Below are 25,567 nucleotides of genomic sequence, written 5' to 3'. Positions count from 1 at the left end.
CTTTTTAAGTGATCTCCAACCTCTATCTCTGACAGCACAGAAATATGTCTTAGCGAGGCAGTGGTAATGCATGCCTTTAATCCCAACACTTGGGAGGCAGAGACAGTGTGTCAGCCTGGTCTACAAAGTGAGTTCCAGAAGAGCCAGGGCTTCACAGAGAAACCCTGTATCAAAACACACACACACACACACAAACACACACACACACACACACGAATAACAAGAAAATGTGTCTTAAACATTTCTATCTTCTGAAAATTGCTTGAACAACTCTTTCTCTGTTACTGGGTTACTTCTTTGTGGTATCATAAAAACTTGGTAATAAGTAAAAGTGGGATTCTCTGCTACAGAGAGTTTATAAAACTATACCAACAATTTAATCCGATTCAAAGACTAAAAGTTGACTAAATGCCAATAAATTTGAATTTCTTTTGTGAAAAATGTTTCTATGAAAGAAAACCAAGTGATGGGGAAATGGGACTTAAGTGGATAGTTGTCACCTGACTTAATTGAAGTATATCAATTAATAATTAAGTGTCTGATAGTAGACGTTCTTCCTACTATTGTTATAAAAAGTTATTACCGAGGAAAATAGCCCCTTCTCACCACTTAATTATAATTGTGTTCATTTTTTCTTGCCTCTGGCTATAATTACAAGATTACTACTAAAGTAAAATATGGATTTATATATAAAATCACCATCCTTCTGAAATTATTTTTATTGCTTCAATTTCTTGCATGGGAGCACAATATAAATTATGTAGAACACATTTGTTCTAAGAAACATTTGGTTGCTAGACTTACTGCAATGGCCTCTTTACACAGTCCTGGGCATGGATTGACATTACTGGCAGGTTGTGGAGATTTATCACAGAAAAAAATTACAAGAAAAGATGCTAAATACTACTTTAGAGATATTGGCTTGACTGTGTAAGTGAAGCACAGATGCTGGACCAAAACACGGGCATGATGATTTCCTAAGAAACCTCTAGATAGTGTGAAATCTCGAGCCTATTTCAGGGATACAGATCCCACGATCCTGTCTGTACTAGCAGCCTCCAGACTGGCTTGGAGGCCACCAATCAGCAGGAGTTTTGCTCAGTGTTTCTAGGAACATAGCATGGACAGAGCTATTGTGCTTCCCCACACAGAGGCTGTAGGGATGGCAAACATGTAATCTGGCAAACATGCCACTGACTCCACCCCACTGGTTTTAGCCAAACAAAATCCCCAGCTTGAGCTGGCTTGACTGTCCATTTATCAATATAGGAAGCAGAGGGAGCCAAGTAGATGCTCAATCCTGATAGAGAGGTGGCTACATCTGACAACCAAATGAAAGGTAAAGGGGAAGAGAAGAGGAGGAAGACTTGTTTGGTGGTAAAAAGAAATGCCTGAAGTTTTTCCAGTGTACTAAATTACAGGGCAAACTGCACTGCCTTAGGTAATCATGCAATCCGTCCTTCATGTGTAGTCTTGTATTTGTAGCACGCTCAGTGGTGGTTGCTTATGCACGGTGGCACCCTGTGAGGTAAGATGCATAACAAGTAACTTCACTTGCCACTCACCAGCCTTGTCACACGTTCCCCCATCTCCATGCCCAGGCAGCAAGCACTGCCATATAAATACACCTCTAAAGGCATGCCTAGGGATTTCAGCACCCATTTCTGAAAGCCAACAATGGTCTTACCTAACACAATGAGGTAGGAAATTATATGATATCCCAAACAACCATAGCCAGAGGAAGTCAAAGCAATAAATGCGAGTTGCAGCCAATAAAGTGGGGGAAACTCCAGCCACTGAAGCTGCCTGACCGAGAAACATGCGCCGTGGTTGCTCCACAGCGCTTGCTTGGCTTCCAGCAGCTCTGTCACACATAGTGCTCCGTGCTTGCTTTAGAAATTAGCTCTGGCAGAAAAATTATACCTGAGAAATATCATAAACACGTCCTGACATCATGCACTTTTGCCATTATCCTTACCTGCATCAGAAATGTATTTGGCACCAAAAAAAGCAGCCACGACTGCCCCCTAAACTTCAGGGTGAGGACTCTTGTCTGATGTTTTTTCAGGGACATTGCTTTAAAAGACAGACACTGGCACAGCATGGGATGATTGTAAAATGGTTTCTTACTATGAAATGAAAGCTCTTTTCTACATGCATTCTTCTCAGCAACTCACTCAAAAGACAAAACAACAGCAGACTTCTATTTATCCCCTTCAGTGGGTGGTATTCTTAGCCACTATACATTGGCACCACTATACATAGGAGTATATGGTGGAGGGAAATGCCTTCCACAAACGTTTCCCTTAAAGAATTTCTGAAAAGCATAAATGAACACTAAATCCAGGCTGAAGAACTTCTAATTTTGCTAACTTAGTTATAGCTTAGAGTGAAGACTCAATGGAGTAATTTTAAACTGTGTGATCGCCCCCTGGTGGTCAATGTGTGTTAGTTGCTGAGCAGACAGCCTACCTCCTTTAGTTTTATTGGAAAATTGCTGTGCTTTTTTTAGCCAGATAATGATAATTTATGTTTTAAGTCTTCTACAGACATGTTTTTAATAATTTATACAATGTATATATATATATATATATATATATGTGTGTGTGTGTGTGTGTGTGTGTATGAAACTATATATGCAATGAAGTTAACAAGCATCTAAGCAATAAGAAATCAATTTTCTGGAATGAATCCCAGTAACACGTTTTTCTTTTAGGATGCCCCATTTAAGATGAGGGGATGTGTCATGAGCTTACATGAACTTACATTTTGTACCTTAGCTAAATTATCATTCATGTTTCCAAATACTCAGAATTACAGGTTAAGAAATATCAGTGAGTCCCGTACAACCATCTCACTTCCCATGGAGCTATATGGAAACACTTCAGTCTGAGGTTAGCCCGGCAGAGTTTCCAGGTCCCATGACCTTCAAGTGACATTAATGTCTTTTTCTCAAGATGGAGAATGAATAATGGGGATCTTGACCTGACAAATGACCGATACAGTATGGTAGGTGGAAACCTTGTCATCAACAACCCTGACAAGCAGAAAGACGCTGGGATATACTACTGCTTGGCATCCAATAACTATGGGATGGTCAGAAGCACGGAGGCGACCCTGAGTTTTGGATGTAAGTAATCACCACCATTTTAAAGAGTGGGTTTATTGGTGTGGAATGGAATTCCAAGTGTTTTGGTTATTGATAAAGGTCTATATAAATTGGGGTTTAATTCTGCGATGGTAACTATCTCAGCTTTTATCTCCCATGAAAAGTACTTCTCTTGGAGAGATCTTTCAGAGGTTAAGTACAGTAACTACTCTTCCGGAAGCACCAAGTTCAGTTCCTAGCACCCATGTTGAGTGGTTTACAACTGCTTATATCTCCAACTCCGTGGCATTCAATGCCCTGTTCTGGCTTCCATGGGTAGGAAGCAAACACACCCACATACAGACACCTGCCAAATATGACATATATTTACACAAACATACACATACACACACGTACACACACACCTGTCGAATATCAAGTATATTTACACAAACACAAATGCACATACACATATACTCTCACATATAAGTAAAACTAAAAACTCTTGTCCCTATGAATATGAACCCTCCTACCTTATCATTCCAACCGTAGTGACTACGTGTGGCTTATTAAAGAAGTCACGTGACCTGCTCATTTAGAAGTGGCAGGTTGTTGTTGGTGACATGAGTAACACGCTTGTGAAATTTCAATTAAGATATGGTAATTCTGAGTGACTGTCATGCTAAGTGTTCAGCAAAGAGAAAAAAAAAAAACTAAAAAGCAGGCTGCTGGCAAGATGTGCCATAGAAGAAAGCCATTGTACAGAGTAGTGTGATTTGCATGGTAAGTTCAGCATAGGCACAGCACTATTAGTGTTGCAAAGATGATGGAAGAGAAAACGGGACTAGATGGTGAGGAGTGCTGGACGGTTCTCTGCAATCTAGCATCGACAAAGTGGTGCCAGCATGAAGGCCCTCATGGGGTGAGAATTATCTATTAGGAAAAAATCTGAGATATGCAAAGTGCCCTGTACCTCTCCTAAACCCCGCCCCATCCCTGAAATTATCTGGCTCTTCAGTGTTTAACTTCTGTGGGCTACAGCTATGTGGCTATTCACAGATTAATAAAGATGGGCTAGTTTAAGATGTAAGAGCTAGCCAATAAGAAACTAGAACTAACTAATAGGCCAAGCAGTAATTTAATTAATACAGTTTCTGTGTGATTATTTTGGGAGTCTGGCCAAGTGTATCCTACTACAAGACAGCATTACATTAAAACGGGTGCTTATTACAGTAATACAACTCCAGTTTGTGATTTTATGTCATTTTCAATCTTTGCTAAATACATTATAGGGTGAAAACCATGTTTCAAGAAAGCATATCCATCACCAGGAAGGGTCAAGTCACAAAGATATTAAAGCAATGAGCATTGTAGATAAAACACATCAAACTAGAAAAATAATTCAGTACTCGCACTGCACTAAAGCTTTTTATATTTAATTTTCAAAGAAAGCCAAGTGAAGAGACAGAAACACTCTTCTCTTACTGCAATAGCATGGAAGCTAGAGAAATAACTTTAAGATGGAACTGAGCATGTGAGTTTCTGTTCCACAACCAGAGATTAACAGAGCTTTGCCAAGTTTAATTAAATATCAAATGAGCAGGCTGGAAAGGGCACTCAGGTGCCATTAGCACCTCTAGTCCAGAGATGTGGCTTTGGGCTTTCCTCTGGAAAAAATATGACAGGAAGAGCACACAGGTTTCCAGAGACAGGCAATGTGTTAAGCAGAGTTAAAAGTAGGTATTATGATTTGGGTATGGAGCACAAAAGAGAAAGAGAGGAAGAAATTAATGAGAACCATTTTCAGTCAAAGAAAGGAAGAACCTAAGCACTTAAGGATCAAGAAATCAAACAAAATGTAAGTTTTAAGCACATAGAAAAAAGAGATTGGGGGTTGGAGTCTGGGCTGTGTGGATCACTTTGCCGTTATCCCCTGCGTTCATTCCTCAGCTCCTTTCACTGAATCTCCAAGCATTGGCCAGAAAGGATGCACACCTGTCTTTCCTCTCTAGTTTCTGCAGCTTTTTGTCTTGGACTGACCTCACTGTATTTCTCACTGGCATTCACTGAGAACCTCCCTAACCCCAAAGGAACATTTTTAGGTTAGCCGTAAATTTCATGGTTGTCAGAATTGTGCAGGATGCTCTGAGTCCATGACAGAACTGGATGGCACGCGCCAATCCCAGCTGTGAAAACAAGATGCTTTGTACGGGTGTCCAGAGTCAGCTCAGCTCTGCCATATCGTACATGCAAGTTACAGAAAGATCACACTTAACAAACATCTCTTTCTCCTGAGCAGAGTGAACATTTTCCTTTTCCCTTTGAAAACTAGATCTCGACCCCTTTCCTCCTGAGGAGCGTCCGGAGGTGAAAGTGAAGGAAGGGAAAGGCATGGTGCTTCTCTGTGACCCTCCATATCACTTTCCAGGTAAGTGGGGTTTCCCGAACTATAAACCCCTCAGGAAGGGAAGGCCATGGTGCTTCTCTGCGACCCTCTGTACTGCTTTCCAAGTAAATGGAGTTTCTAGAACTATAGACACTTCAGGAATTAAATCAGGACATCTGAGTGTTCTGGTAATGATAATACGCTAACAATTGCTTAATTTATCTAACAATCATGGCCCATCATTAATTTAATGAGATTCATTCTTTGCATTTGTGCTGTGAACTTTTCCTGGGGGGAAAACATCTCACTATGGACAGGACATTCATCTAAGAAAGGATTTCACCAAAGACTAGCTTGATGAAGCAGTGAGTTTAACTAGTATCCCTTAGCGGGACACAGGAGAGGTGTTGTTTACATAAGCATGGAGAACAGCTACACCACTGAAGAAAACGCCTTTCCTCCAGGAGCCACTAACTCCCTATAAGATAATTATATGTTGGGAAGGGATGGAGCTTTGTGAGCCATTCTAGAAAGTTAAGTGAATCAGCCTCAAGCAGAGTAAACACATCCAAGGAGCGTTCCTCAGAACAATGTCTGTACCATACCCAGAGTACAGCATTCTGCAACAGCGTCACTTTGTGGTCATCACTTATAAGTGGTTGTAGATGCTTTTCTATCTGGGTTCCTTAGTCACTTGGCCCTAAACCTAAGGGTTTCTAGTCATTTTAGTTTGTAAAGAGTAGCTATGTTGGATTGTACCTTATTACAGTTTCTACCACAAAAGAGAAATTACGGAAGATTTTCCAGAACTTATGTTGAATATTCATAATTAGAAGAGCACTGAGGAATGATGTAAGATCCATCAGTTTTTCAACTTCATATTTGCAATACACTGTGATTTATAAGTAAGCACTAGAAAAGGATAAAGACATGATAAATTATTAATGTCCTTAAAGTCACTGATCTATGAGAATAATTGTGTACCTCAGAAAGGGAACAAAATTAAAAATCATCTGTTAAAAATTCAATTTTGAATACATATTTCTTTCATTAGATATGGATAAAAGAACGGGTTGTCATAAAATATATTCACAGTCTTGTTTTCATTTGTTTCATATAGTCCCTGAAAAAGAAATATGTTTTATGTTCTTTATATTTTAAATGTGACTTAAAATGTATCCACAGAAAATGAAACAGAACACTCTGCTATACGTAATTTTGTGTGGAATGCACTGACTTTGTATGTATTCCTAGATATATAGACATCTATATTTCATACAAAATTATGCACATATATTACGTGTAAATTTTCATTTATGTGAAATTTCATTATGCATATATGAAAATTATACATATATTTTCTTATAAAATACTTGTAATTTTCTCTGTACTCCAAAAAAAAACAATTAATTAGCTCATATAGGAGGGGCCTATGTACAATGTTTCAGCAGGATTCCATCAGAGAGTAGATTTTTGCTGAGGAACTGCCGAAAACATGAGCAAATCCCTCTCCTCTTCATAGTATTTCCCACAAACAAGGCAATGGCTGCCCAGTGACTCAACAATGGGTGCGCTCCATTGACTAAGAAACCCCTGTGAGCACTTCCCCTCTCCTAGACACTGCTCATTTCAGAGGACACCCCAGTGGAACAGAACAATAAAAGCCACCAGCCCTCAGAGACCCTCTGCTGTGACAGGAGTACCTAAAGGTACAGGATAAAAGAGAGGGAGAAGAAGAGGAAAGGGTAGGGGATAATTTAGATTTTAGAAGGGGCCTTGGCAGGAAGGAACTCTTGATTGACTAAAACCATAAAGATGTGAAGGAGCCAATGGTATAAGCATCTGAGATGACATTCCAGAAGGGAGAGGCAACAAGAGCAAAGGCTGAGGTAGGACCCTGGGTGCAATGCAAGGCAGATTATCTGCGGCAGAGGGATGGCATAGAAGGCAGTAAGAAATGCAATGGAGGTTCCAGGAGCTGTGCTGTGGAGAGAATAACATGGAAGGCAGTAAGACATGCAATGGAGGTTCCAGGAGCTGTGCTGTGGAGGACCTTATCATGCATGCATAGGAACCCTGTACTTTAACTTTTAGTGATATTTGCACTCAGAATGTTGAACAGAGGAGTCACATGACATGAGTGGTTACCACCTTAAGGTGGTTAGAGCAGGGTTCTCAAACTGGGGGTTGTACCTTCTCAGGGGTTGTACATCAGATTCATAACAGTAGCAAAATTAGGAGGAAATTCCTTTTCCCCCCTTTGCTTGATATTTTGTTTTCTAAATTTATCACATACAATATTGTGATGGTTTGAATGTAATTGGCCCCATAAGCTCATAGGGAGTGGCACTTTTGGGAGGTGTGACCTTATTGAAGAAAGTGTGCCACTGTGGGAGCGGGCTTTAAGGTCTCTTTTGCTTAAGTGTCATAGTCTGCTTCCTGTTGCCTTCTGATAAAGATGTAGCCAGCACCATGTCGACCAGCATGCTGCCATGCTCCCTGCCATGATGGTAATCACGATAATAGGTTAAACCTCTGAAACTGTAATCCATTTCCTCAATTAAACTCTTTATGAGTTTGTAAGAGTTGCTGTGGTCACAGTGTCTCTTCACAGCAGTAGAAACCCTAAGACAAATTATTTTATAGTGTCCTTTCTACTTCCCAGATTAGTGCTTCTCCAATCCTCTCCACTCCCTACCCACTTAACTTCATATTCTTGCTCCCTTCCTCCCCCTTCCATTTTTCCTCCCTTCCCCTCTCTCTGGTTGCCTCTCTTCCTGAAAACAAAAGCAGCAAAAAGTTAATACACAATAACCCCCATCCAGAAAAGACAAAAAGTAACAAAACAAAATACATTCAGATACACACACTCAAACAAAAAAAAAACATAGAATAGATTTTATGTTTGTCAATTACTCCTGGGCATGAAGACTAACCTGGAGTGTGGTTGATGCACCAAGTAACAGTAACAGGGCACTGGAAAAAAACTTATTTCCCCATTCCCATCAGATATCAATTGTAAATAGCCTCTTTTGGGGGCTGAAACTTGGGCCCACTTCTATTTCTCACTTCTTGGATTTATTGTTGATCAAACTTACGCAAGTCTTATGCATGCCATAACAATTCCTGTGAGCTTATGTGTGTATCAGTCCTGCTGTGTCTAGAAGAGACTGTTTCCTTGGTGACATCTGCCACCTCTGGTTTTTACAATCTTTTTTTTCTCCTTTTCCCCTTTGAGCCCAGAGTCTTGACAAAAGGCATTTGATTAAGGCTGAGTGCTCCAAAGTCTCTCATCATCTGCACATTGTCTACTTGTGGGACTTGGTGTCAGTACTGTACTGCAAGAAGAAGCTTTTATGATGAGGGCTGAATGAGGAAATGATTTAAGTTTATATCAGAATATCATTACAAATAATTTTATTGCTGTGTTCCTTTAGCAGAATATTAGTTATATGTCGTCTTAGGGTTTCTGTTGCTGTGAAGAAACACCATAACCAAAAAGCAAGTTTGGGAGGAAACAGTTTATTCAACTTACTCTTCCTCCTCATTGCTCACAAGCAAAAGAAGACAGGACAGGAACTGTAGAGTCCATGGCAGGGCCCGGGATGATAGGGGGAGTTGTTGCTTACTGGCTTGCTTCCCATGACTTGCTCAATCCACTTTCTTAAAGAACCCAAAACCACTAGCCCAATGAAATGAAAAGAAGAATGTTGAGAATCTCGAAAGTACTAGCTATAGATGATTGATAGATACAGAAAGATAGATTCAGTTGTTCACCATGACAATTATATTCTTGAGAATAGGGTAGTTATGAGAAAATATCTCAACTTCTAATATTTATAGATTTGTAGCCACTGACAGTTGACTTGTAATTAGGAAGCAGAAACTTTATTTTCAGAGAAAAGCTTAATATTTAGTGGGCAATATTTTCTTCTAGATGACCTTAGCTACCGCTGGCTCCTGAATGAATTCCCTGTATTTATCACAATGGACAAGCGAAGGTTTGTGTCTCAGACCAATGGCAATCTCTACATTGCAAATGTTGAGGCTTCTGATAGAGGCAACTACTCCTGCTTTGTGTCCAGCCCTTCTATTACAAAAAGTGTGTTCAGCAAGTTTATACCCCTCATTCCAATACCTGAACGTAAGTATTTTATTTGTTATGCTGTTTTTGCAGTTGTCTGTTTAAAGTGCATTTATAATAATGACTCATTGTCTTCCTGTGGAGGGCAGCATATAGTGTATGCTGGAGGGAAGACTTAGTCTTTAGCTTCTGAAGTTCGGTTTTACTCAGTAAAGTTTCCCAAAAATGGGTGAGTTCATGTTCATCACTTGCAGGTCAGGAAGTATATGGAAGGTTGATTCATTGGTTCAAGGCCCTACAGAATTGTCACAGAAATGACTGGGATCTGCTTTCTGTTTCATGACCATTTTTACTCTCTAGTGCATTTGTAATGAGACTAAACACTTAAGTCAAATTTTTAAAAAAAACAATTAGATAATCAGAAAAAAAATTAATTATTTTGGGAACTATTTACATGGTACAAGTTAAAAGAAACCATCGCTATTTGTGCTTTAAGTAATTAGTATAGATTACTGTGGCCTGTGTGCTGGGGTCATTCTCCAACTTCATTTTTAATTTCAAATTTTTTCCATAATTTTTTAGCACTCCTTGAGGTGTGCTTTATCACACCACAGCTTGTGTTTCCCTTATCCCAGCTTCACCCCAGCTCTTCTGCTACTTTAGGAGTGAAGAGTACCCTCTTCAAAACGGTCCTGTTTGCTTCCTCTCCTTCCATAGCGTGGGAAGTGCCACGGCGCCACTGGCATACCCTCTTCACGTCTTGTAAGGAAACAGTCATTTGATATTCAGCAAACACTGCTGACGTTCTGGCTGGACAGTCCTGGCCACAAGGCTAAACGAGCTGTCTGGAAAGGGGCCTTGCTCACCTCTCCCACTTGGTTTCACGTTTGTGCCTTCCCTCTGTCTTCTACCCATTTTCTCACTTCCTCAGTGGTGCACCGATGTCACCTCCTACAGTCAACCCCTTCGGTTGTTCTGGCTCACACCCCACCTGATTCAGGGCGACAGCACATGGCTCATTTCTTTTCCTTTACCGTCTCAGGATCCTGTCTTCTCCCTCACTGTGTTCTTTCCTAGTCAGTGAAGGCCATCTGGAAAAAGCCTAAGAAACTCACATTCATTCAATCAAAGGACAGTTTTCAGTGCCCATTCTTTTTGGTATTTGACATTTTTTATCCACCTCTCAAGGAGTTCCTTCTCCTTTCCTCAAGGCTTGCCACCCCCTCCGGCAAGCATGAATCACAAGATGTCCCTCTTCCTCATACCCCTCTGCCATTGTTTCTAGATATTCTCCCTAAACTACACATTTTCAGAGGTGTTCATGTAAATTCACGTCTCTAATTTTTTTCTTGTGTTTAGGCTTTAGTTATATCTTCATCCTAGACTTGTCCCCCAAAGCGCTCCAGGATGCTGAGTGTTCAAGACGTGCTCACTACTGTCCCAGCAAAACTACTTCTTCCTCCTAGTCTTCTTTAGCCTGATTGGCCGTAACATAACTGCTTGTGTTTCCTAACAAGTAACATTTGCATTTATCAGTTCTTCCCTTCCTTTGATGCTCAGAGCAGCTAACCCCATGGCTTTTAGTTAAATCAGTATGTAAACCACTGGAAAGTTCTGAGAAAAAAAAAATGCAATGCAGATTCTGACTCCAAAAGGCTTAAAACTGGCATCAAGGTCTCACTTTGAGCCAAGGGTAAGAACTATACTACTCTTACCAAATCCCACTGCTGTTTACTATTAACAAAACTGATCTCAAACCTTCTAATTCGGGTTTGGGGCCTTCCGTGCTATGCAGTCAGCTTTTCCTTAGGTTGTATATTTTAACGTCCTTTGGCTTCCTCTGTGTTTTCTTTAATTCTGAGCTTTGTAATGAACTGATTCAGTTCAGTTTCTGTTTTTGCTTATGATTCCCATATCCGCTCTGACATTCTGAATCCCTTATTCGCTGACCCCTCTTTTAGACTAATTATTTGGTTTTGCCTTCTGTATTGCTGTGGTGTGTTTGTTCGTTTATTTTTATGCGGTATAAAGTACACACTCATGTTTTGGTGAATAATAACACATTAAGCTTTTTGGAGTCCGGTGTGTCGGCACATATTTCAGGGCCTATGGTGTGACGCACAATGATGGCACATGGTATCTGTAATGTCACCTTACCACGCTAAGAGTAAGAACCGTCATGTTATAGTCATGGCCTCGCTCTCATTTCTGTTGCTCCATTTCCTCGGTTTCTGAGGATAATTCCTTCTTCCATTTTCTCCTTGCTTAATCCACCTCTTTCTCCCCGTTTCTTCTCTTTTCTCTTCCAATTTTCATATTCCCATTTCACTCTTCTTGTTCTACCTTCTCAAGTGCCTTATAGTACTTCTTACAGTGTTTCATATGTATTTGAAGCCCCCTTAATGAGACCTTGAAATTCTGTAGCTGATTTAGTGTAACTAGTTACAGGTGATTGTGTGATGGAATTTCCACTTGCACACATTGTGCATAAACAAATCTATATATTGGGACACCAACAATATCTATATCGAGAAAAACTTTTTGTGTTGGTGCAGTTCTAAACTACAAAATTTCATGATGCTAAAAAGGAAAAAATGCATTGTGAATAATATACCATGGGTGTCTGTGTTTTCTTTTTTTAATATTAGGAACAACAAAGCCATATCCTGCTGATATTGTAGTGCAGTTTAAGGACATCTATACCATGATGGGCCAAAACGTGACTTTAGAGTGTTTTGCTCTTGGAAAGTAAGTATGCTTGTGTTTTCATTAACATGCATCAAAATAGAGAAGGTTTTGTGCCATCTCAGAAAATAAGTGATGCAAGAACTGGCTGTAAGTGCCAGGCAGTCTTCTTTAAGCCCTGTGGATCTGGAGATTTTATTCCTTCTCTTCCTAGCCCTGTTCCTGATATCCGGTGGCGGAAGGTGTTAGAGCCAATGCCTAGCACGGCAGAAATAAGCACCTCGGGGGCTGTTCTCAAGATCTTCAATATCCAGTTAGAAGATGAAGGCATCTACGAATGCGAGGCCGAGAACATCAGAGGAAAGGACAAGCACCAGGCAAAAATTTATGTTCACGGTAGGTATTTTAATTTTCCACGATCGCCGTCAATTCAAAGACTTTTCCTTACTTGAAGAACTATCACAGAATAATTATTTGAAAACATGTGACTTATATTATATTGTTCAGATAAGTTAGATGTTTACCTTATGTAATTACATCTACAACTCTGAGTTACAGCCAATATGAATGTATACTTTTGATATCATGATTATAATAATAGACTGATAGTTGTTGGTGATTTTAAATGTTGCTCATTTAATCCTCTATTATTCTCTTTTCTTCGGTATCTTTATTTTTAGAAGAACCTATGCATGATGGCTTAAAGTCTGAGTCAGAGGTTTGCAAGGTTTAATAGGCCTCAAAATTCCCTGAGGGGCTTGTTAAAGAACTGGCTGTTGGGTCTTCTTTAGAATTCCTGACTCGGAAGGATACCATGAGCCTCAGAATATGTATTTCTGAAAACTCCCCAGGTGCTAGAGAACCCCTGGTGTAAAGAATCATCTCTTTCTACTTTAACAAAATTATTTTGGTGCAAGTACTTAATCCTCACCCACCATACTAAGCATATCTGGGAAGACAGATTTTTTTTTTTTGGCAATTCTTGAAATTTATTTTTTTTTCTTAAAATTAACTAAATTTTATTTATGTGTCTGGGTGTTTTGCCTGCATGTATTTATGTATATGATACGTGTGCCTGGTTCCTGCAGAGGCCAGAAGGGGTGTGAGATTCCCTGGAACTACAGTTACTGAGGGTAATTAGTGCCATGTGCATACTGAGAATTTGATACAGTCTCCTACAAGAGCAACAAGTGCTCTTAATCACCGAGCCATCTCTCCAGGCTCAGAACGTTAGAACTTAGTGAGGCTGAAGTCATCATTACATCTTTCCATAATATGGAATAAACAACTAGGTTTCAATAAATTCATTCTGATTTTCTGTTTTTCCTGTGTGATGGTCTCCCTTTATATCCCCAGAGATCCTGTAACTCCCTACCTAGACCAGACTGAGCTCAAACTCATAGCAATCCACCTCTGTCTCCTGCTGTTTTGTTTTCAACTCTGGTTAATGCTCAGTTTATCTTCTGCTAGTTTATCTCAAACACAAATTTTGACAGAGTCATCTGGAATCTAAAAAGGTTTGTCTCCATGTCCAGTTGTATTCCGTCATAATTTACTCCAGTTTGTTTCATGAGGATTTCTCTACTAAAGCCTTTCTTCTATATCACCCAGAAGCTGATCATTTTTTAGTGCCATCTGATCAGACATGACAGCATCAGCAGTCACTCTTGTTCCACCTCTCCTCTTTCTGTGCCTCCTTGCCTGTGCTTGGCACCTGTACCCTACACTTCATTTATACGTACCACTCCCATTTCCCCTTCAGAGTCCTCCTGTTTATACCACTCCACTAAGTGATCAGAGTCAGCAACTGATCTTCTCTCTATCCTTTTCTGGTTCCATCCCTGAGCACGGTTCTACAGCTTGGAGCTATTTCCCCAAACTCCAGACTTGAATACCCAATGTCATTAACACGACACGTCAAGTGTATGTGAAATGGCTTCTAAGGGAGGGAAAACAGCTATAGGCTCTCTGAATGTCTTGAATAATATTACCACTTTTGGACTGGATCTGTGAATTATAGATAAATAATGTCAATGCATTTAGAAAACTTTTCTCCAGGTTTGCAGCAGAGTAAAATTCTAAACTGTCAAATATCTAAGGCACTGAAAGGATCATTGTGACAGAACACACATTTGTATGAGGTTGTTTACAATAAGTTCATTTATCCTTTGCTAGGAAGATATCTTAATTTAGTTTGTATGCTGAAGCAAACTATCTTTAAAGTCTATATAATGGAACCACATACAAAATTAACTGAGGTGATTCAATTATTTATTCTTATTGTATTATGTTTAGTGATGTCAATATGTCACCTTGGGGGACCAAGGTAGCAAAGATGCCATTAAAGTATTGGAGAGATTCTACACAAAATAAAACGTGTATTCAACTAGCAAATTCACTAGCATTGAACCTCTGAAAGTTCTCCCTATATGTTACAAATGGTTAGTGAAAATAGGAAGTTAAATCAGATTGTATACTGCATAGTATGCATAAAGAGACATTTGTTTATCTATGTATTGGTTCAATGCTGATAATCTGGGGAGCTCAGAAAATATTTTCTGATTTCATATATATATATATATATATGTACGTATATGAACATGTATATGTGCACTATATATATGTAACTAGTAATATATATATATATTACTAGTAATATGTGTATGGTACTTTTCAGAGAAAATAAATGTAACACAAGGTTTAATTTTTAATTTTTAATAAAAAGGAAATGGTCTACTCCATTAAGAGTTCTATCTATCTATCTATCTATCTCTTCTCTTAGTTTGTACTATCTACTTATTTCTTTGGGCTGCTTAGATAATTGAAATTCTTTACAAGAGTGATTTTTCATGTAGAAAGATTCTTTTTCCTTTGAGGATATTTTTAGCATTTTTTTATCAGTCAAGTAGATAAAAGTAAAATCTGAGACTGAAGTCCATTTCACTCAATCAAGTGATAATATATCAATATATGGTAGCCTTTACATGATAGACTATTGAAACATAGCTCTTTTAAAATCTCAATTGTAATTTTGTCATATCCAAAAGATTCAAGTTATTAAGGGACAAATCAATTAATTTAATATTTATCTTCAATTAACTTTAGAATTTGTAAATAATAAAAACAATTAACTGGGCTGGAAAGATGCTCCAGAAGTTAAAAGTACTTCTTTCTCACTCATAGGACTGGAATTCAGTTCTAAGCCCCCCATATCTGGTGGCTGCAACTGCCTATAGCTTCAGCTCCAGGGGACCCAGTGCCCTCTGGGCTTTGGTAGCACCTGCATGCATATGGTGCACATGAAATCATACAGGCACACAATGCATATAAACAAAAATAAATAAATCTAGAAGCATAGTTACTAACTAAATGATAGTTATCTTATTCTATGATAATATTTGTCTTTTTTTAGAATAGTGACCTGTGTAGGTACACACATGATATCTGGTAAACATGCCAGAATAAAGTGAACAAACTGCAAAACTTAGACCCTTGAGATTGTGATGGGCATTGAGGCACTGATGATGTTCCTCCATTACAGCATTTCCTGAGTGGGTAGAGCATATCAACGACACTGAGGTGGACATAGGCAGTGACCTCTACTGGCCTTGTGTGGCCACAGGGAAGCCCATCCCTACCATCAGATGGCTGAAAAACGGATATGCGGTAAGCACACTGAAGAGCCTTGCTGCCCCTGAATCCGTTCAGTTGGCCACACAATGGTCACTTGTGTGCTTGGGCCCTGAGACAGAAATCTTCCTTGAAAAACAAAAGTATCTTCTTTCAGCTTCAACAGTTTTCTGTAATGGTATCTTTACCTCTCTCTTTTTTTGCCCCTAATTTTTCCTTTATTCCACATCCCCCCTTCCTATTGAACCATGTCCACTCATATTGTCCCCTCTTTGCCACTGTTTCCCTGAATCCCACAGAAACAGAGGTAAGAGAGACCTGCTAAGTCCTATCATAGCCTTGGGACAAGTGACAGCGGTGGGGCCCTTCTCTACCTTCCCACTATAATCTCACAGCTGGTCCAAAGGGGAAAAGTGGACTCTCAGCTCTGTAAGATGAATAAAACAAGAGCCACTGGGCATGGTAAGTGGGATGGTCTTCTCCATGCCATAGAAACCCTGTCTGTGCTTCTTAGGAAAATATGGGGGTAGATGAGCACAGCATAGGTTAAGTGCTAACCTAGCTGAATGGGAGAGTTTACACCCGTGTTCTTCAAACCCGTGTAATTTCTTTTACTCTTCAGTATCACAAAGGGGAACTAAGACTGTATGATGTGACTTTTGATAATGCTGGGATGTACCAGTGCATAGCAGAAAATGCGTATGGATCCATTTATGCGAATGCCGAGCTCAAGATCCTGGGTCAGTATCCTTTCCAATTTTTGATAAATGTTTATCAAACAAACCGCATATCAATCAGTAGAAGGGTATCCATAGCTTACATTCCGTTTCACTTTTCTTTTATTTAGATGCACAGCACAAGTTGGTTACACAAGCTATAAATTCCCAGTTATCAAAATTCAGGCTAAAGGAACAATGAAACAGACTAAATATTTGCTGTAAGAAGCAACCTTCCCAGAGCAGCAGCTGCGGTAACAACTCTCGGAGCTTGTTACGTGTGAATACTCCAGTTCCCACCACCAACCTGCCCAGCAGACGTTTTAATTAGATGCTCAGATGACTTTGACAGGCAGTTGAAGTTTAAGAATCACTAGACTAAATGATAGAGTCACATACACACCAGCCTAAAAAGTGTCCCCAGAAGAGATGGGATGCAGATGACTGGAACACACTGTGCCTGCTAATAGCGAAAGGGATTGGGCAGTGGACTAGATGGGGGAGCTTGGAGGACATAGAGCATACCATCCCTGGAATTATAAAACGCTGGGTCATGACTTCATGCGTCTGTGCTGTGACTTGAAGATGAACTTCAGCTGTGTCAGGGGCTTCTTCACCGGTTATCTGAACCCACTCCTCCTAGCTGTCTGTAGGTAGGTCCCGAAGGCCTGGATTCGCTCCTCAAAGAGTGGAGCATTCCATTGGTGCTCAGCGAATGGACATTTAAGTGGGATACCATTATTTACTGAAAGGAGTCTTCACATTCAAATGCCAACAACCTGTGATAGCCTAAAAAATTATACCAATATAATAGACTTCCATTCTCTTGTTAGTCACTTGAGGTATCCTGAGAGGAAAGGCAGTGCACATATGTGAAAATGTATATTGATATAACATTTGTAGTACGTGGAGTTCTCACCATCTTTTTCCACTAAGTTCCCTTGTAGAATCAAAAGAGAACAATTGGATTCAAGGTGTCTTTTTGGTGAGCAGGAACATAACATATGATTAAAACTAAAATTTGTAGTGGCTGATAAAGCTATCAGCAATTTTCCATTGAGCTGAAGAGATGTCATTAAATTATCAAATAAAAAGTTACTTTTGAGATGCTCATGAACTACAACTGATCATATTTACCTCAGTCCTTCCTGTAGATTATTGATGTATAAAAGAAGCTACAATCCAGAAGCAATATTGGGTTTGATAGCTAAAGGACAATGATAATCCTCTGTTTACCTTGTAGCATTAGCTCCAACTTTTGAAATGAATCCCATGAAGAAAAAGATCCTGGCTGCTAAAGGAGGAAGAGTTATCATTGAATGCAAGCCCAAGGCTGCGCCAAAACCCAAGTTTTCGTGGAGCAAAGGGACAGAGTGGCTGGTCAACAGCAGCAGGTCAGGTCAGACTGGGGCAGAGTTGACGGTCCCTGGCTCCTCAGATCTCACAACGTAACTGTGCTTAGTGTCTTTCAAGTCAGCCAAGTGGCTTCCTCATGGAGTCTCCAAGTTCAATTTTTAATTACTGCTTTAGTTCATTAACAATTAAGTGTCAACAACCACTTTTTAATAGAGGGTTCATGTGCAAGAATTTATTAAATGTTGAAGATAATATATATATATATAATGAAATGAATTTTAAAAGATAAATACAAATATGAATTGTTTGAAGTTAAAGTTTGAACAGTAGTCAATAAGAATAAATATAATATTATTTGGATGAATATCTCTATAAAAAGTAGTTTAACAAACCAGTGATTTTTGTGCCTGCAGAGTGCCTGTTCCATTTTCATGCTATATGAAGAAGTATATGAAGGAATAAGTATATCAAGTATGCAAGGCAGAAGTATAGTCATTTGTCATTACTGAGAGGCATGTGGTACCCAACACTTAAAAAGGTGTAGACTGGCAGTGTAGGAAGTCTTTAGCTCCAGGATCCACAATGCCTTGCATGTGACACTGCCATGGCTATAGCACCATTAGATGATAGGAACTTTTGGGTTCCATTATAGTCTAATGGTACTTATATGAAATGCTGTCATTGAGAAAAATGCACTGGCTGAAATGTCACGGTGTGATATAGGACACTTTGAACATGATAAAGATCAAATTAAAGCACACACATATGCATGCCATATATAATATGTATACTATATATAATGTATTATATATAGCGCCACCTATAATATATCATGTATAGTATTATATACATTATTATAGTAATATGTCATTATACGAAATAGTAATCTATATGACATATATGTAAACTGCTTTGGCCAAAAGTGCTTCTAAGAGGAGTTTTATGTCTACAAGAACTACCTCACTGCGAAGTCCCCAGATTCCAGTCAAGATGGCATCAGGCTAAAGTCTGTGGCCTTCACAAAACACAGTGCCCAGTTTCTTTGTGCAGAGCATGGCAAAGTGACTCATTATGTTCCTTCACATTTGGAGAAAGAGGCCTTGTTTCAAATCCTCCTTAGCAACAAAGAAATACTTTTTGCTATTGTCTTATTTCAACGCTGCATTTGTTATTCTAAAACAGATTCCAAAGTAAGCTGTAAGTTAGAACTGGATAATGAAAGAGACAGAAGAGAATCTTATTACACATTGGAGCAGAATTTCAACATTGCTTAGTAAGATAGAGATAACCTAATTTTTTTTATCAGACTGTCCTTTAAAAGAACAAATATTTCTATTGTTTTGAAAACTAAAAGATGAAGTTTAGAAAATGATTTAGTTAAAGAAAGTCGAAGAAGTCACAAATATTTAATGTTGAATTTAAGGATAAGAGAATGCAAGAGAAGACACCCACAGCCCAGCACTGAGCCAATGGGGAATCCTGCCAAGGAGAGGGAGGAAGAACTGTACAAGCCAGGGTCAGGGGTCAAGGATATCACAAGAAAACTTACAGAAACAACTAGCCTGGGCTCATAGGAGCACAAAGAATCTGCCTTAGGACCTTAGAAGTTATCTAGGAAAGTGATGAAGCTTAGCTTCCCAGCACTCTGCCAATGCCAAAAAAGAACATTTGAAACAAAGGTTAGACCTTGAAAATGTCTTTAAATGTATTAAGAAGATACTGGTATAAAATGTAATAATATCATTTGTATTGCAAGGTACAATAGTAATATATGTTGTTAAATGTGTTTTATGAATTGTATGTTTTTTAATTATATAGAATACTCATATGGGAAGATGGTAGCTTGGAAATCAATAATATTACAAGGAACGATGGAGGAGTCTATACATGCTTTGCAGAAAATAATAGGGGGAAAGCCAATAGCACTGGGACTCTGGTGATCACAAGTAAGAAATCATTTGATATTTGAGTCATGTTTGTTAAATGATGCTTAAGTTTGCAGTCCTGCACATATGCCATTCAAAACTAAGTTTCTAATACAATCGATGTAGTGATGAGTTTCCATTTCAGAAGCCTGCTGGGAAAGTTCCTTCCTCTGAGGAGTTCTTACTGGAAATAAATGTAAAAACATCCTATTCCTTTGCAGAATGGATCAGAATATACTGCGTTTTATTCCTTTTTAAAACCTTTTATTGAGTTTGTTCTTTTACAATTTCACACAAGTATCACGTGCGCTCTGCTTGTGATGACTGCCATCTCTAATACCCTTCTCACCCCTGTGACCCACTTCTTCTCTCGAAGTCCCTTTCTCTAACAGCTTTGTTATTAAGTGTTAGGGCTTGGGTTTGTTACTGTGGTAAGACCCACTGAGTTGAATATGTGTCATCTGTGCGAATATGCTTTTGGAACTTTACCCCTTTGGAACACAGTAGGATATCAATTGGACGATAATGGCCCCTCCTGAAGAACCCAATAGTAGTCAATAATTATACAGGGAGAGGGTGAGCTGTAGATGGAAGTTTCTATCTCACCTGGTCCTGCAGTTGTTCAACACCAAAGAAACACAAAGAGGCTTATATTAGCCGGGCAGTGGTGGCTCACACCTTTAATCCCAGCACTCGGGAGGCAGAGGCAGGCGGATCTCTGTGAGTTCGAGGCCAGCCTGGTCTACAAGAGCTAGTTCCAGGACAGGAACCAAAAGCTATGGAGAAACCCTGTCTCAAAAAATCAAAAAAAAAAAAAAAGAAAAAGAAAAAAGAAGCTTATATTAACTGTAAACTTTTTGGCCTATTAGCTCAGGCTTATTATTAAGTAGTTCTTACAACTTAAATTAAGCCATAATTCTTATCTATGTTTAGCCACCTGGCTTGGTACCTTTTATCAGTGAGGCTTTCTCATCTTACTTCCTCTGTGTCTACCTGATGACTGAGTCTCTGCCTTCTTTTTCCCAGAATTCTCTTAGTCTGGTTTCCTTCCTATACTTCCTACCTGGCTACTGGCCAATCAGTGCTTTATTGAACCATTATGAGTAATACATCTTTACAGTGTACAAGAGCATTATCCCACCCCAGTGAGCCCCATAAACTTGGGCTTGTGTAGCCTCACTGTAGACCACGACAGCTGCTATGAAGTCATGACTGCATTGGATCTGCCATGCCTAGAAGACACTTTAGAACTCTTCTGTCTATCATTGAAATCTTCATCCTTTCCATTCTCTTATTCATGGCACTCTCTGAGCTTTCTAAAGAGTAGTATAAATATTCTGCTTAGGGTTAAGCATTCAGCTGCCACTTATTTTCATCATTTTAAGATGCCATGAGCATCTGTATTTAGTGGCATCCATAACAGGGATACCTCTGGTTCAAAGCTGGAAATAGCATTTGCTATCAGTATAAACTTAAAACTGTAAAAGGGAGTTTGGTGCCATGACAATTTAAATAAACCATAGTATCAAGTTTGTTCCTAAGGTCTAAGACATCCTCTTCCATGGGATTTTGAATGGCTTTGTAGTAATAAATGGCTTCGTGTGTGGCCAACCTCAAACCCAATCAAAGCGAGTGGTTAGCCCCATGACAATCATGCCATAATTGCATAAATGAGCACATCTTCCCTGATATAATGATATTACAGGCCATAGGGTTTATAGCTGGGTAAGAATGTTGTTGCCTTAATCCCCCCCCCCCCCCCCGCCCAGCACTCTATATAATATCTTCTAGCAATGTGGAAGCTAGGCAGCTGGGTAAAGCTTCCAGGCTCAGTTCTAGCTTCATTTCTCTATACCTTTGTAACCAAAGTATGTGTTGTTTTTGTCCATAGCTTTTTCAAATTAGTTATAGTGGCAAGGGTCCTGTATTATTGAGAATCTCTGGTCCATACAATAACACATCAAGAGCTATCACTTACCTGCCACCCTTGATTTTCAGGAATAATCTAATAATAATAATCTTAATAATCCTAGACCAGAAGGATAGCTCCCTTGTAACTCTCTCTCTCTCCTTCTAACTCAAAAATTTATTTTTTAAGTAGTAAGTTTTGTATGTACTTTTCATAGATCCTTAGTTTTGATTAACCTTTTGTACATCCCAGTCTTCCCCACTCCTAACACCCTTTCCTGATTAGACTTTCCACTCCCTAGATTTCTTCTACTTGTTTTTATATCGCCTGTGAAATTCTATATATTCTCCCTTAAGGGATTTCCCCATCTCAACAGTCATTTTCTGCTTTACCTACCTTAACAGATATTCTAGTTTAAACATAAAAACTCTAAATATTTGAAGCTAGGAACCACATATGAGAGAAAATATATGTTTTTATCTTTTTGAGTCTGGGTTACTTACCTTTCTCATTATTTTTTTTCTAGTCTCATCAATTCACCTGAAGATTTCCCATTTTCATTTTATCTATAGCTGAACAAAATTCTATTCTGTGTATATGCTACACATTTATTATTCATTCAACAGATAGTAGGAAACTAGGCTGATTCTACTTCCTAGCTGGAGAAGCAATAAATGAGGTGTGAAAATAGCTGAGGAAAGGAATGTGGAGTAGTTTGCGTATATGCACAGGAGTGGGATAACCAGGTCATATGGGAATTCCAGTTCTCACTATTTTCTGAACCACTACACTTATATCCATGATGGCTACTCACAGTATGTAAGAGTTCCTTTGTATCTATATTCTTGCCAATATTTGTTGTCCGTTGATTTGTTCATGTAGTCATTCTGACTAGGGTGAGATGGAATCTCATAATAGTTTTAATTTTCATTTCCCTAATGACTAAAGATGTTGAACATTTCTCTAAGTATTTATCAGACATTTTTAATTTCTTCTTTTGAGGATTCTGTTCAAAGTGATGTCTCATTTTTGGATTGAGTTGTTTATTTTCTTGATGATTAGTCTTTTGAGTTCTTTATGTATGCCAAATATTAATCCTCTGTCAGAAATATAGATGGCAAAGATTTTTTCCTATTCTATGGGTTCCCTCTTCATTAGACAAATGACTTACTTTGCTGTATAGAAGTTTTTTTTAGTTTTCTGAGATCTCATTTGCCAATTGTTGGCCTTATATCCTGTGCTATCATAGTCCTCTTATAAATTCTTTCTTGTTTCTATTCCTTTCATATCTATCTATCTTTGATAAGGAGTTATGTTTCTCAGAGATAGAAAAATGATGGGTGCTGTGCAAGCTTATGCTGTTTGAATGGGGACCTAAAAGAGTGGATATTCAAAGTTATTATTAAATGATATGTGTTGATGTGTGCCATTTTGTTAATCTTGTAGTATTTCTTTTCTTGGTCTTCCTCTGCTCAAGAGCTGACCTAACACTGTTTATTTTCTGTTCTAGTTTCTTGAATATACTTATTTTTCTCTTCTATCTGAGATATTTCTCCACTGTACTCTATAGGGGTGTCTTGGTAATAGCAAATTCTTTCAGTCTGCTTTTGTCATGGAAAACTTTTCTTTTCCCTTCAATCATGATCTTAGTGATCATAGTATCTTAGTGAGCATAGCTGTCTGGGTTGTCATCTGCAGTCTTGCAGAACTTGTAGGACATCACTCTATGTCTTTTAGGCTTTGAAAAGTCATCATCAAAAACTTGCCATCATTAGAATTGATGGATATCCCTTTCTTTGTGACTTGGTGTTTCTCTCTTGCAGTTTTTAATATCCTCTTTCTGTACATTTAGAGCTTTGACACTTCTATGACACAGGGAGTTTCTTTCTGATACTATTTGGGTGTTTGACTTTTGTTTGTTTGTTTGATAGATCGATTTATATGCTTCTTTCATGTTAGTGGTCAGCTCTTTCCTTGGATTTCAGAATTGTTCTTCTATGAGTCTTTAAAAAATATATTCTGTTCCTTTAACCTTTATTTCTTTTCCTTTATTTATATCACTGTTTTATACATTTACACTTTTGGCTATACTTCCTTTCTTGGGGAGATATAAGCAACATCTTCCCCTTGGTCCTAATGACAAACTGAGGCATGGTTCTACCAAAGTTCTCTCTTAGGAACCAATAAGCTTCTTGGGCTTCTTGGGAGAGCATATGTGAGAAATTGCTTGCAGGAATGTGGGTGCTTCGACCACAACAGGCCACACCTGAAAAGCCTTTACCTGATAGAGGTGAAGGCTTCCCATAACTGCATAGATGAATCCCCTTTCCTAGTCTCTCCAACTTAGACACTCTAACCCTATCTGAGTCACATGCAATTAAGACAGAGATGTATGTAACAGGTAGTAGGATCTGATAAATACTCAGATGGTCTCATGACTCTCGCAACACTCTATGAAGGGTATACACAATCAACAAGCTCAGAGTAGATAATCACTTTGCAAGAGGTACAGCTGAACAACCAAAGATGGAGGTGACTAACAGAGGAAAGTCACTCATAACAGGGCTTTTTCTTCCCAAGACTACAAGTTTTTGTTCATGTTTAAAAATTATTATTTTATTTAAAACTTATTATTTTTTTGACAGAGTGATCCAATTCTTCTTCCTTGTCTTTAAGTCTGATTATCTTCTGCTAGCTATATTTTATTAGTGAGTCTACTACACTTTTTTAATAGACATGCTAAAGTTTTCATTTCAAGTTTTATTTTAGTTTGGTATTTCTTCAGTACTTGTATCTCTCTATTGAAATATATTTTCATATATCCTGAATTTTTCTCATTTTATTAAGCTGTTTGTGTTTTACTGGCTTTCATTTTAAGATTTACTTGTATTTCCTTTGAGCCATTTAAGAATGTCCATAGTTGTTCTTTTGAATTAATTGTCCTGTCATCTAAGTTGCTCTCATTGGGGATAATTAATGTGGGTTTAATAATTTTGTAGGAGTCATGTTGTATTGGATTTTCTGTTACTTGGTTTTGTGTATCTATATGTGCATGTGTGCACGCACATGTGTGTGATCGGCCTTGGAAATCCTTAGACTGTTCATTGCATCTTTTAGTATAAATATCTGGCCCACTTTCATTGAATGAGCTTTAGGATCTGAAGTTGTTACCACCCTTAAACCACATTGTAGGGTTTTGGAAAAGCTGGGAGGTACTTGAAGTTCAGTTTTAAGGCCACCCAGAGCTTATTCATAATGGTTAGCAGAGGTCCTCAGGTGGCAGATCTTCTTCAATACCAGATAATATGATGCCTCATAATGTCTTTTAATGTGATTTACTCTTTTTTATTTCAAAACATGCAGATCCCACACGAATCATTTTGGCCCCAATTAATGCTGATATCACTGTTGGAGAAAACGCTACAATGCAGTGTGCTGCGTCCTTCGATCCTTCCCTGGATCTCACATTTGTTTGGTCCTTCAATGGCTACGTGATTGATTTTAACAAAGAAATTACACATATTCATTACCAGAGGAATTATATGGTATGTGTTTTATATTTCATCGTATTAACATCCCAATGATTCTTATGTATCTGCACTAAAACTTCAGTCATGAACCAGAGAAATAGTTTAGCAGATAAGTATGCCACCAAATCTCTGGTCCTGAGTTTAATCCTTGAAACTCACATAGCTCCCAACACCAGCTCCCAAAAGTAGCTCTCTGTTGAAAATATGCCATAGCTTACACACACACACACACACACACACACACACACACATACACAC

At 38.6% G+C, this 25,567-nt stretch overlaps 1 protein-coding gene across 3 annotated transcripts in view; it reads left to right on the top strand.

Moving 5' to 3' along the window:
* The window catches only part of Cntn1 (contactin 1), a 280,077-nt gene that overhangs the window by 172,738 nt on the left and 81,772 nt on the right, over window positions 1–25,567 (top strand). For all 3 annotated transcript variants that reach the window (XM_041672023.1, XM_041672024.1, XM_041672025.1), the window contains exons 5-14: window positions 2,958–3,130; window positions 5,421–5,516; window positions 9,412–9,618; window positions 12,207–12,306; window positions 12,458–12,639; window positions 15,785–15,909; window positions 16,496–16,613; window positions 17,833–17,983; window positions 19,764–19,891; window positions 25,143–25,324. In XM_041672023.1, the coding sequence (XP_041527957.1) occupies window positions 2,958–3,130; window positions 5,421–5,516; window positions 9,412–9,618; window positions 12,207–12,306; window positions 12,458–12,639; window positions 15,785–15,909; window positions 16,496–16,613; window positions 17,833–17,983; window positions 19,764–19,891; window positions 25,143–25,324 (1,462 nt within the window). The remainder of the gene's footprint in view (window positions 1–2,957; window positions 3,131–5,420; window positions 5,517–9,411; window positions 9,619–12,206; window positions 12,307–12,457; window positions 12,640–15,784; window positions 15,910–16,495; window positions 16,614–17,832; window positions 17,984–19,763; window positions 19,892–25,142; window positions 25,325–25,567) is intronic.

This window comes from Microtus oregoni, unplaced genomic scaffold (assembly GCF_018167655.1).
Source record: "Microtus oregoni isolate MIOR12 unplaced genomic scaffold, Mior012 000022F_ref0000154, whole genome shotgun sequence".
NCBI classification, from domain to species: Eukaryota; Metazoa; Chordata; class Mammalia; order Rodentia; family Cricetidae; genus Microtus; species Microtus oregoni.
Note: the sequence above shows the minus strand (reverse complement) of the source record. Positions and strands in the feature narration are given on the sequence as shown.